Source organism: Athene cunicularia (assembly GCF_003259725.1).
Source record: "Athene cunicularia isolate RWA chromosome 20 unlocalized genomic scaffold, athCun1 chr20_part1, whole genome shotgun sequence".
Taxonomy (NCBI): domain Eukaryota; kingdom Metazoa; phylum Chordata; class Aves; order Strigiformes; family Strigidae; genus Athene; species Athene cunicularia.
Genome location: NW_020799125.1, coordinates 180,534 through 194,087, shown reverse-complemented (window position 1 = coordinate 194,087; position 13,554 = coordinate 180,534). Strand labels below are relative to the sequence as shown.

The following is a 13,554-nucleotide window of genomic DNA, read 5'->3' as shown; positions in this document are numbered from 1 at the left end:
CTTTTTTTTTTTTTTTTTTTTCCCCTTTAGGCAGTGTTGTTTGACTTCAAAGTGGTTATTTATCTGCACGCTTGCTCAAAGACTCTCCGAGTCTTTGCCTTCAGGTTCCCTTTGTCTATATTTACACAGAGTTGTTGCAATGTTATGTGAGTCATCTGTAGCACTTGGTACCAATGCCTTTTGCATCTTATAAAATCTCTGCCTTGTTTGTGCAAACCCAGCAACAAAAACCCCATGGGCTTCTGCAAGCGTTGGTGTCGCTTTGTCTGATTCTTAATCTTGTGGTTTTGGCTCATTAACTTACCTGTCTTGTGTTCGTGTCACTGTGAGATGACAATATACTTGTATGGAGGATACAATAACAGAAGGTTGTTGCTGGATAAGGCTTAAATTAAGATAAGTAGGGGGATTTATGCGCCTTTAAGATACACTGCACTCGGTCCCATGGTATTGTTATATGGATGGGGAACAAGGATGGGGGGACTGGCCTGTACGTTCTTGCTCAAAATACCTATTGCTTGTATTTGTATGAAGCTGGCTTCATTTTCTCTGGGTCTTAAATGCGCCACAAAAGATGTTTAAGCTCTTTAGCTCTCCTTTAAACCCCAAAGCAGACAGGACAGGTTGAGTTTGCAGTGGATGCTGGGCACTATGCGCAGAAACAGAGGTTAAGCTCTTTGGAAGAAAGTCCCTCACTTGTGCACATATGAAAATTTGATCTTGAGCTCTTTGCATGATCTCTCCTGGATCTGTGATTTGTCCTGGGATTGCCTAAATATGAGAGTTACTGATAAGAGAATAACGTCATTTATTTATCTGCTGTTGGGAAGAATTTGCGTTGTGGAGTGAGAGATTTTTAGAAGTGACTGGTTTGTTAATGACTTCCTGGTATTTGTTGCAGGAGCAGGATGTATACTCTGCTGTCTGGGCTCTATAAATACATGTTCCAGAGGGATGAGTACTGCATCTTGATCCTTGGTTTGGACAATGCTGGTAAAACCGTAAGTGCTGTTTATTACCGGTTACGCAGAAGGCACACGCAATTCTAAACATCTCCAAAGATAAAATTTCCAACAGACAAGGTCAATCTCTATTGTGAGTTATTTTAGTGATGTCACACCAAAGAATCAACTTTTCCCTCTTACTTAAATTTAGTGTAAGCTTTCAGGGCTGTAGCTGAGGCTTTTTAATCCCATAATCACCCGTGATCCCTTCTTTCTTTGCTAAAATGGGGAACAAGAAAAGTGGTTTGTTCCAAGGTTAGGTAGGGCAGTGTCCGTTGGAGCAGGATTCTGCAGAAAAGAAAAGGCAGGTTTGGGTTAGGATTACCCCAGTCAGTAAAATATTTGAGAGTAAATACTTTTTCTTGTTCCTTTTCAGACCTTCCTTGAACAAACTAAAACTCGATTTAACAAAAACTACAAAGGGATGAGTTTGTCCAAAATCACAACCACTGTAGGCTTAAACAGTAAGTAAATCTGTCTGGGATTTATTTTTTTTTTAGCTTTCCTGCACAATTTCTTGTTTGAAATATTGAAGAATTGGCAAGGACAACATAGTTCCTGGAAGTAGAAATCATATCCCCCAATTCCTTATGTCTTTTTGTAAGAGAATAAAATGGGCTTTCTTAGCTTGTCTTAAAAAAACAAGTATCCCATTTCCATGCTAGGCTCAGAGATTAAACTAAATTTCCCTGTCATTCATTTGTTGGCCTGATTCTGGTATTATTTGCACCGATACACCTCTGATATTAGTGGTCACTCTGCGAAGGTATTGTTTTGTTGTAGAAAGTAGACCCTATATTTGGTTTGTTCCTCTAGAGGACTGGCCTACCCCAGGTTTCTTAGGAGGGTGTGCAGGTGGTGATGCTTTAGAGAACACCTTTAGTTTTCATTGCCTTGTCTTTTCTTCGTTCCCTCTAGTTGGTACTATTGACGTTGGCAAAACTCGGCTAATGTTCTGGGATCTTGGCGGACAGGAGGAACTGCAGTCTCTTTGGGACAAGGTTGGAGATGGTTTTTTTTTGTTTGTTTTAGAAATGTTTTTGTCTCTTTTGGAATTGAAGCAATATGATCATTTAGTAATCGTACGAGCTTATTGGTAACTCTAGTGTCAACACTTTTGCAGAGATTCAACTCAATCTGTGCAAGATTAGCAAAGATGATGCTCGCTATATGCGTAGTTGTTTACAGGCAGCAATTACTAACCCGTAGCTGAGGGTTGTGCCAGTAGAGATAAGGTTTTTGGGGGGACAGATGAACTTTTCCTCCTGTTGTATTCAGTAAGTCTGCAAACAGAGCAGGCAGTGCATTCTGTGTGCCACCATTCTTCTCTCCAGACATATACTATGGAAACAGCTGCCCCTAGCTGGTTGATCTCTTCCACGTGTATCAAAATTTTACCAAATTAAAAGAAAAAAAAAAAGGGAAGAGGAACAAATAGAGGAACAAATGGTCCTGGTGGATAGATACACTAACATCTGTGTTATCCTTCCAGTATTATGCTGAATCTCATGGGGTGATCTATGTTATTGACTCCACTGATGAGGAGAGGCTCTCAGAATCTAAAAGAGCTTTCGGTGAGTACGTTGTGCTTTACCTGTCCTGGGATTTCGTGATGTATTGTGGCACAGTTCTCTCCTTCCTATCGTGTCTATTCCTGTGTCCTTGAAGTAAGCTGTGTGGCCTGCTGATGACACAGCTGTAGTGCTTTTGAACTTTGGTGTTGAAGTCTGTCCTGTCTGTAACACTTCTGTTACCTGTAACGACCTTGAATCTCTTTTTGTGCTTATCCTAATGATTTTGAATTTTTTATTGCTTATTTTAGATTTTATCATCTCATTAATTCTCAGTAATGTGCTCATTGATCAAAATAAAGTTAGGAGTTTGATCTGGGGAAAAAAAAAAAATCTCTGAAGAAAATAGGCCTGAAATTTTGTGTCAAATGAAACTGAAATGCAAGAAGGAGCCTCTTGCTACATCCCTGTGTCCAGACGGTCTGTGTGGGGCATTTGCACAACTTTTATCTTCCAGAACTGGCTAAACCTTTTGGTTTTGTTTCTGTGCTTTATAGAGAAGATGATTACCAGTGAAGCTCTGGAAGGGGTTCCCATTCTGGTGTTAGCTAACAAGCAGGATGTAGAGGTAAGATGATTGCAGATTTACTTCTTAAGTGAGCAGATAAATAACCCTTGGAAAGGTGAGCTCTGCATTCATCTAAATTTGTTTCACGTTCCTGGACTGATCCTATGTTCCCGCTGCCGGAAATAATTGCTTTGAATTTTAACTTTTTTCTTTCTCTAACACTTTTCCAGTGGCATAAATGAGCTTACTACAGGCATGTCCGTCTCGGGTGTTTTGAACTTTTTATGTAAACGGAACAGATTCTGGTGCGTGTTTCTTGTACCATGACTTGGTGTCTGGATATTTGTTTTTTTCCTGTTTATTCAGAAAAAAAAAACCAACTGCTTAGTGCACTTTGTTTATGCTGCTCTACTATTACCCGGGAACAGCCTAACAAATGTATGTGAAGCAATAGCATCCTTTTCCCGTAACCAGAGAAGATCCGTTCAGTGAAACATTTGGTTTGTCTTAGAGCATTCTGTCACTGACAGCAGTGAATGACAGGGAATGCTTTTGATAGGATAATTTGAATTTTTTCTAGTTTATCCAGAACTGCAACACTCTTGTGTTTGGCGAGTTAGTGGGCACTACAGCGTGAGTGTTCAGGTCATGCATCCAGGGCAGTCCTCATCTCCCCCAGCATGGGAAAAAGGGAAGAGAGTGCCTAAAGTGGTTGTGGTACTTTCCATCTTTTCCTCCTCCTTGCCGTTCATTCTACATGGAATTCCAGTACTGCAGTTCGGGTGATTAATCTCTAGATGGAGCCAGAGACTGTCAATAGAATTTGGAGCACTTGGGGCCCCTGGCAGCTGTGATGGGAATCTTTCAAAATATGCGAATACTTCCCAGCTTCTTCCCCTGGACTTTACACCTATCTCAGTGAGCACGTTGTTGGGGAGACTTCCCTAGAAATCGCTTTGCCTTTAAAGGCGGATTTGGTTATACTTCATCTGGACAACACAACAGATTATTATTATTATTATTTTTTTGGATGATTATAAGATTATCTAGTCATAGAAATAAAAGAAATGTAGTTCCACTTAAAAGACAGTGTGAGATTGAGATGGAACTCTTGATTTATGGTCCTGACTTTGCTGTGGTGTCTGGTGTGTGGGGAAATTGACTGATTTTTCTGTGTGGAAACCAGAATATTAGTTCTCATGTTGCCATGCAACGCTACAGCTCTACAGCAGGGAGCAGTCTGCACTCTGGCCTCTCGCAGTTGAGAATTAAGCTGTATGCAGTGACCTGGACAGCTGTTCCAATTTTACTCATGGCTATATATGCATATTTTTTATGGGCGTACTGCAGACACCAGCTCTTCTGGCACCCTGGCCAGACTACAGAAAAATGATTGAACAAATGGACTTTTTTATACGACTAGAAAGATATTTGGAACAGGCTCTCAAGATAATACTATGGCTCCTTGCCCCCTCTGGAGGGTCCAGGACCAGCCCACAGATTTAGTGCCTTTACGCAGTTGTAGAACTGTGACAAGAGATTAGCAAAACTCTAGCAACTGGAGGTATTTTAAATCAGTTTTTAAGAAATTCTGAAATTGTGTATTTAGAGGTCTACTCCTAGAGTATGATCTTGGGTATGGATGCAGGGCAAAGAGACATCAGTGCTATTAACAAAACATTAAAGGGACTGTAGCTTATTTTTCAGTAATTATTCAGGTTCACTTAAGCAAGGTTTAGAAAACTAGAAGGCATGTTTCTCTTCCACTGATCTAGCAGAACTAAAGACCTCTGGAGGAAAATCAAACGTTATGGGATTGTCACGGGTAGAGATTTTTCTGCTCTGAATCTCCAGACATGTAATTGTAGTGAGGAATTCTCACCGGCATCCCTCAGCTGTTAATGTGGGTCATGGTAAGGGAGGTCAAGTAGGATATTAACCTTGCTGGTATTTGCTGACAAAAGATAATTCATGATGATTACATCTTTAAAGGCCAGCAGAAAACTTGTGGTGAAGTATATCAAAAGTGGTACATCTGACATAGATTAATTTTTTTAAAATAGTTTACATTCCTCACAATAAGCTAACAAAAGTTCTGACTCAATTCCTGAAATGCCTGAAATTGCATAAACTGTGAGAACCTTTTTGGCCCTGATGCTAAATTCGTTTCTAAAAAAGAATTCTGCTGTTAATATGACCCTGGGGTAAATCGCATCCAGTCAGCACTGCCGAGCACGAGTGGTGTTTGGTCGTATCAGGAGATGAAACACAGTCATAGATGGCAAAACACCAGTTCTAATATTGTCACAATAATATATATTATTATTTTTTTTTGTAAAAGGAGAATGCTCTGTGTTTAGCAGGGGCTTCAAAACTGGATCACTTCATAATTAATTAAAAGACTAGGTCCAATATGTGTTGTGGGAGGGAGTTTGTTGTGTTTTTTTTAAATGAACTATTGCTTTGTAGGGGAATTAAGTGTCTAATGCATAATAATCCATGTGCACTCCCTTTGAAGTCAGAATGCCACCTTTGAAAATATTAGGCAGTTTGGCTTACCTACTGTTTACTGCAGAAAAATCTGCAGAATAAGAATTTCTATTTGCTGCTTTCTGAGCGCAGTTGTTTAAAGGTTTATAAAAAGTATATTTTATTTCTGACCTGTACAATGAATTGTTAAAACTTGAGGATAGAATGACTCATTTTGGAACGTGATTAAAAATACTGGAGAAACTGAGCTGAAAAAACAGCATATGAAAATGTCTGGGTGTTGTGTGAAGTCACTGGGAGGAAGTTTTGCCTTCCTAATCTTAAGATAAATTTTAGAAATGTAATTTGAAATCTCTGGAATGTTTGAAAGCCTTCCCGTGTCTTTGGAAAACGAGAGGATTTATGCTGAGTAGCAGCATATATTTGATGACTCAGTGTTACCTGTTTTCCACACAGTTATTAGAAAACAGGCGTTCTGCATGACAGCCGTTCTGATTTCCAACTTAAGAAATACCACAGCTTCCCTGGAAAATTAGTTTTAATTTGAATAAGCTTGTTAAAAAAAAAAAAAGATAGCACCAGACAATAGGTCAGATTGGTTAGACTTGTTTTATTAAATAGTTTTATTTAGGCTATCCATCTTCCTGTTGTTTTTGGTGTAATCAATCCTGCCGACTGATTGCTCTTGAGATGGCTGACAAGCCTGTGCTTCAGGATTTTTCTTGACAGAAGATCAAGCAGCAGCGCTGTCTTTCCTGCAGTGGATTTGGCACATGGATAAAGACTACAATGCAACCTTTTTTGCCAAAACCAGCCACTCGTGCTTTTCTGAAGTAACTCCAGAAAGGGAGCCTGTATTTCAGGTTTTTTTCTAGGTGTACCATTCTCAAGCCTTCGTTTGGGGAATGCTGTCCTGAACCCTCCCTAAACAGAATTTAGTCGTGCAGACAGGTCAGTCCTGGCTAGACTATGCCGTAAAGAGCCTTCATGAAAAGACGGTTTACAGTGCATTCTTTTGGGGAAGTTGAGTTAGAAATATGATTTGTCGAGTTGTATGAGCTTCCTCTGAAGCGTATGGTAGATAACATCACTCCAGAAAGGTCACTTGTGGATTTTATTATTGTCATGGTAGACTGTTTGTGTGATCACAAATCCAGCTTCCTCTTGGTTTATGTGGTTTCAGTTGAGAAGCAAAACATGTCTATAAACAAGTGTCTTGTAATGTAGATAGGGAGGTGGAAAGAGAGGAACTTAGAAGCCGCAGCTGACATTTTCTCCTGAGCACGAGAAGCTCGTGCCCCTCGTTGAAGTGATGGGTGATCTGCCTCATCCTCTGCCACGAGACGAGATTCCAGTTGGGGCTTCTTCTTGAACACACTAAACCAAGGCTTCCCTGAACTGATAGCTCGGTGTTCTCCCCTCCACCGCGTTCCCGTGCGTCAGCCCAAGGGGAAAAGGACGTTCCCCAAACCGAGTGTGATGCAGTGACATCCTACTGTGAACAGTGTCAGTGGTGCAGGGGCTCCTCAGAAGCAAAACTCCTGCAGATTTCTGTGGAGAGCAACGGCTGGACAGCTTTGTGGAAGTTAGGGCAGGCCACGATTATACCAGAGGGTGAGAAAGGGAAGGGATTATAAGGGATTATAATAACTAGAGCAGTTGTATGCTGCACTGGGAAAAGTGGACTTCACAAAGGCTTCCGAGATGGCCAAGGTGAAGGAGGTGGATTTCTCTCCAATTTATTTTAAAAAGATTTAAAAATATGTCATCATTTAGAAAAGGCAAAATTATTATGATGTTAAACTGTGATAAGCTTAAAGAAATGTTCGTTCGCTTTCAGCTGCCTTGGGATTTAACCCTCCTGCTTCCAAGTCTCATTTGCTGAAAAAAAAGGAACCATGTGGAAAATAGCTCAAATTATTGCCATGCAGCTCCTTTTCCTTCCCAGTTGTTGGGTAACTGACTTGTCTAGAGCTTTGACTTAAATCAAGAGGCAGTCAGACCCGCCTTTCTTATTTAGCCATGAGCATCATACCAAGACTAAAGTAGCATCTTTTACAAACTGGTAGAGAATGGTTGTTTGGTAGTAATCTCTTGCACATCTGCCAGACGTACTGGTATGAATTCCAACTCCCAAGTTCAGTCTGACTCCCTCTAAAGTTAGTGTTTGATTTTTATATATATTTTTGTTTTAATTACTTAACTATTTATCCTGGGAATGACAGCTCATCTTTATGAGCTGTAGGTTTTTCATTCAGCAGAAATCCTGAAGTAAGTTGTTAGGGCTCTGGTGCAATGAAGTAAATAACATTTCTGGATACAGTTTCCAGCTCACTGATTGAACTGCAAGTTTGAAATGCAACTTAGGTCATAAGAAAGTACAGTCATCACAAGTTGCACAATTAATGGATTCTAGGCATTTCACAGTGGAAAATCACAAGTCTGGATTCAAGGGTGTTGGGTGAATCAGGTGCCTTTAAACTCCTCTCAAGCCATTTCTTAAGAATCTTTCTTATTTATAAGCATTGAAACGTGCTTATTTGTCATGGTCATCCCCACAATAGTTTCCCATATTTAATTTCTCCAGAACCAGTATTTTGCAAAATGGATAACTGGTATCATTAATTTCCATCTTTCTGCTAAGTTAAGGCCCAGACTTGCAGAAGACTGAATTCCTGTTTGCAGATAGTCTGTGCTTTCACAGTGTGCATACACTCGGACTAATCCTCAAGACTCACAATGGTCCAGTTTGACAGTTTGAGTAAACACTTGCCCAAAACAGGTATTTGTGCCTCACTGAAGGTTCAGAATGTCTTTGCAGGAAGAGGAGGAAGCCTGGGCTTGTGGCCAGCTAAAGTGCTTAAAAGCCTTGTCCAAGGCTTCCGAGGAAAAAGTGAGTTCTGAGATTAGGAAAGGGTTTAAAGGCTGATGGTTTTTCTTGTACCTGCTTCCCGTGCTCAGGGAGGAGGATGCAAGTCTGGGTTTCAGTAGGGCAGGTTTACTTTTGTTGTGTGTGTAACTCTTAAGAATAAAATTTGTTGTGGTGAGACGGTGATTTATGTCAGGAAAATAATCCACTGGTGTGTTAGGGGGGCTTTATTTGTGGGTTTTAAACCCGCTTCCCAGCAGTCTCCTAGCAGCCTTACAGAAGTGCAAGACCTGATGGTGACGAGGAACAGAGTGACACCAGGCATCAGAAAATGTGCTGCCTTCAGTGCTGTCAGCACTTTCTCCTGCACGCAAAGCGCCAGCAGACAAGTCCAGAGCAGCCATGCCTTGAATGTCAAGGAATGTGCTGAGACCTTGGGAAAAAATCCCATCCAAGCCATTTTCTGAGAGTGAGCATACAGGGAAACTTGATCCTGGCCATTGGCAAGGAGTCAGCTACAGGAACGGGCTTGTCTGGTACGGTGGCAGCTACGGCGTTTCAGGAAGATGCGCTCTTGTCATCTCCTGGTGCACAGACCTTGTGGGTGGTGCTCGGGGCAGGCCGGAGGGAGCATCCCGAGCTGTGCAGGCTGTGCTCCTTTTCATGACTCGATTTGCTTCGAAGCATCTTGAGGATCAGGGAGGTGAGGCACTTGTGTGAAGATAACGTTCCCTTTGGTGAAAAAAGAGTATGTTCGTTTTTTGGGCGACTGTAAAGAAGCCAATTTGCCGTGTTGGGGGGTGAGGGGGTTTAACCTAACGGTGTCGTGCCATCCTGACTGAAGCGGAGCTCTGCATGGGGTAGGATTCGTGTTGGAAGAAGGTCACCATCTCTTGTAGCATAGACAGCAAGCTCTTTGCTTTCCCTTGCAGACTTGCCTGTCAATACCCGACATCAAGACAGCGTTCAGTGACTGCATCAACAAAATTGGGAAGAGAGACTGCCTGACACAAGCCTGCTCTGCTCTTACTGGGTAAGTACGAGAGCGGATGGTGTTCTGGGTAACTGAACAGCTGCAGAGTGTCACGCAGGCAGAGCAGCACTGTAGGATTTAATAATCCCTGAAAGGGAGCTGTGCTTCCTTCCCAGCACTGACAGATACTTGTCTGTGAACCTTGGACTTGCACCAGGTCAGTAATTTCATCTGTAAAATCCTGCCTGTGAAAACACGATGGAAATGTTCTGCTGGCTGAGAGCAGCGGGACTCGGCAACATATGGAGCTGTCGATTCTTGTCCTTTATTCTGTGATCTTTCCTTCTCTGTACACAATAATCTGTGCAGTTTGTGGCTTGCTGCAGCTCCTGGCTTTTATGTAAGAAGTCAGCTGAAAACATAGCTGTTTGTGACACTGCCAGAGAAATGAGTGGTGGTTCCATTGCTGGCGGCGTAATTATGCTCTTGTTTTCGTATTTTTTGGCATGCAAATGAGCTTTGTGATGTAGATAATATAACTGTCTCCAGGAGCATTCTTACACTGGGGACGCCTGTGGTTTAGGATACAATGGCTGGAACAGACCAAAACTTGGGAGGTTGTGATTCTTCTTCAGGCCTACACAGCTGCAGGCTGTGACCTTGACCAACCCCCTAGATTCTTGATACCTTGGCATCACTATTGCACATGGAGTCTTGCAATACTTTGGTTACACTTTCAGTTCTTTGAGTGAAAAGTGCTATTTGGCACAAGTCAAAAGTACTATTCCAGATGGCTAGAAGTACTCCTGTCTGAATTGCTGTCTGTACTGAATCCAGAGCTTTTGGGATTTCTTCTTTTTTTTTTTTTTTTTTTAATTTAGCAATAAATCTGTATTATTATACAAGCTACTCCAAAGAATAAAAAAAGCTTCTTAAACCATGAGAAAAATCCCTGTTGTCCGCATTGCTAAGAAATTCCATTAAGCGGATGAATGACCACAAGAACAATGGTTAAGCACTGACTGGAAGAGAAGTATTAGATAATAATCTTATGAACTAAAACATTTTTCAATTGTTGTGGGTTTTGTACAAACACTTTTAGTTTTGATTTGTGTGGAATTTCCTTTCAAAATTCCAGTTTGAGTTTGCACTAAAAAATTTGTGGAAGTCCTGGCTGGGAAACTGTGCAGACCCCAGTGATTTGGTGACTTACTTGGCAGCCCCCAGCACAGATGATTACAGAAAGTTGGAGCCAGGATTGGAAGATCTGATACAACCAGACTGAGACTTATAAAATAACCTCAAACCAGATGTAAAGTGATTTGGTGCTTGTTCATCCCGAGGTTTCCACAGAGTTGATGACTAACTACATTGGATGTAGACTTGTACAGACACCAGAAAACTAAAGGATGGAGTTTACATGCTGAATTAAAAGAAATCAGATTCTCATGAACACAAACAATGGGGAACTAAGATAAAAATGCCAATAAATAACTGCAGGGCAGAGCCCCTCGCTTGCTCTTGTAAAGGTTCGGTTAGGGACTACAGGAGCTGTGTTTTTGTTCTTGGTTTCTTTGTTGGGTTTTTGTTTGTTTGGTTTTGTTTTTTTTTTTAAATCTTGTTTACTTATTTCCTTAGCAAAGGAGTTAACGAGGGAATTGAATGGATGGTGAAGTGCGTGGTGAGGAATATTCACCGGCCCCCAAGAAAGAAGGACATCACGTAAGAATTTCAAGGCAGCCAAGGAACGGACAGTCTCTTTCCACACAGATTTGTGTTCCCTTTACAGAAGGTGGTCCACTGGATTCCTATTACACCTGATTCTTTCCTGAGTTTGGAGACAAAACGTTCTCTTTCTGCGTCTAAAAAAACTTGGCAAAGGATTCCAACTGGGTGGGGGGGTGGGAATCTTTTACATTAAGTATTAAGCTGTTGGCCTGGGAGCACAGACCAAGTGGCAATCTACACTTCGTTGCAGGTGCAAAGGACTTAATTTTCTACTGTATTATTTTGTGATTTTTGGTTCGTTAGTCTAACGGGCTGGATGCCAGTGACATGAAGGAACTCCTGAAGGGACTGTAGGTGAATATGAGAGGGGAGGGAGAGCCTGGGCAATGGCTGTCCCTCCTGAGAAGATCCCTTGCTGCTCCAGCCCCGTGGTTACTACAGGTGGTGTTACTGGCCCTGGTATGCTGCAGGTTGTGTAATGGGGAGAGACAGTTGATTAGAACTCATTTTTCAGTGGCCGTGTTGATTTGTAACTTCTCCCTGTGGTAAATGCAGCTGTGGAAGCCAGCAGCCGCGCGGTGGTACGCTGTTTAAAATGGATATTCTTAACGGGACATGAACTCCAGCAGCACTGCCTTGCTTTGACTGCCGGTCTCGCTGTTGTGCATTCTCTTTAATCATAAGAATAACTGGTATCTTCTGTAACTGGAATGAATCGAGGCCCTCTCTGTGATCTTTCCAAGCTGAAAGTTGAACCTCTAGGCAGGGTGAAATCGGTATGCAATAAACCTTCCTACTTCTTTGAACTCCTCTTGCTGAAACAACTGATGCCCGGAAATAATGGTCCTTAGCCCTCTAGTTTTTTTGAAACGCAAGAAAGAACAGAAAGGCAGCTCGCCAAGGCAGATAGTGCTTATGTAGCCTACCTAGCTAGTAGTTCTGCTGACGTATCCCTAACATTTTTTCAAATAGCTCTTTTTAAGTGTGTTTTTACAGTGGTTTGGCAGCGGGTGTTGCTCTTTGCACGTTTTAGCTACTCCTGGCACTGGGGACTGTTACGTGTTTGCTCACGTAACTAGGAGGACATTATTCAAGCTCTGTTTGAGTGAGTTAGTAGTGTTTGTTTAAAGGTGTTACTTGGCATCTGTCAGAGAACTTTCTGCTAAATTTGCTGCAGGTTTTTTTTTTTTTTTTTTTTTTTTTTTTTTTTTTTTTAAATGAGAGAACGTAATTCATTCCCTCACGTTTGGGTCAAAGCGTGAGGGCAGCTCTGCACATGAAGTCAGTGGAAATAATTTCATACTAAGAAGCAGAATCTTCCTTCTCAGTGATGCTGGGATAGGAGAAGGCTGCACAAACTGTCAGATAAGGTATCCAATCCCTCTCAATTACGTGTTGTTGTTAGAACAGCTGCTATAAGCCAGTGTTGTGTTTGAATTTGAATGGTGCCAACGTCAGCACTGTGTCCCAAAGATTTGAACTGTAGTAGATCTAACTCACACCAGAGATTTCATTAGGCTCCTTCAGTCCTAGAGACCCACCTCAGGTTTCTTACGCACCCTGTGACTGTAGAGGATCCCTTGAAGATCACTCGCCCACTGTAAGAGGTTAGAGCCTTCTCTCGGTGCTGAATGTGATGGAGGGCTGAGAGTTTCAAGTGTACGAACGTGTTGGATACCCAGTGGCCATGGATTAGAAGGGAAATCTCTCTCTCTTGGCCATCTTTGAAAGTATTTTCAAGGTATCTCTGTGGTCCTGGCTCTTGTTTCAGTTGTCAGGGTTGACACTGAAGATGTAAAACAGTGACTGGTGGACAAAAGTACCTCGCTGAGAGACAAAACACTTCAGTCAAGTAACTTGAAATATCTGTTTAATGGGACACCAGGGGTTTTCCAAGCTTTCCACATACTCTCCCTCAGATCTCCCCCTATTCCCTAAGACACCAGGGAGGTAGAAAACAGTTTTGAGCTTGAGGCCAGAGTTGTTCTCACAAATTCCTAGACACAAAGACTGCTTTGTGGCACATATCAGCAGGAGGTCTTAAATTAAAGCAATGTTTTGACTTCAGAATTCTGAGTTCTCAAGAGCGAGAGAATCTTTCACTCAAAGGTGTTGGCTGCAATGTGTAAGTATGAGCAGGCTCCGATGCCTACAAAAAAATCAGGGAGGATTTCTCTGAAACGGGGAGTGAAAATTTAATTGTTCAGAGTGAGCTTCGAGAGCAGCAACAGTGGGTACTTGATGGGGCACACAAATACAGCTGCTTGGCTCCCAAAGCCTGTTTTAGGAAAGAGCTTTGCAGTCAGGTTTTTCCACTGTTACAGATAAAGCACCTGCCTGATACTGCTGAAAGATTTCCCAAGTGCCGGGGAAGCCCAGCAAGTAAACAGTCCAGACAACTGTGGAATTGC

The 13,554-nt window shown here is 41.9% G+C and overlaps 1 protein-coding gene across 2 annotated transcripts in view; it reads left to right on the top strand.

Moving 5' to 3' along the window:
- ARFRP1 (ADP ribosylation factor related protein 1) overlaps window positions 1-11,949 on the top strand; it is a 25,832-nt gene extending 13,883 nt beyond the window's left edge. For both annotated transcript variants that reach the window (XM_026861989.1, XM_026861991.1), the window contains 7 exons: window positions 902-1,001; window positions 1,381-1,468; window positions 1,923-2,005; window positions 2,497-2,578; window positions 3,073-3,143; window positions 9,375-9,475; window positions 11,054-11,949. In XM_026861989.1, coding sequence (XP_026717790.1) covers window positions 909-1,001; window positions 1,381-1,468; window positions 1,923-2,005; window positions 2,497-2,578; window positions 3,073-3,143; window positions 9,375-9,475; window positions 11,054-11,141 — 606 coding nt within the window. In that variant the 5' untranslated portion in view covers window positions 902-908 and the 3' untranslated portion in view covers window positions 11,142-11,949. The remainder of the gene's footprint in view (window positions 1-901; window positions 1,002-1,380; window positions 1,469-1,922; window positions 2,006-2,496; window positions 2,579-3,072; window positions 3,144-9,374; window positions 9,476-11,053) is intronic.
- Window positions 11,950-13,554: the final 1,605 nt, after the last annotated feature.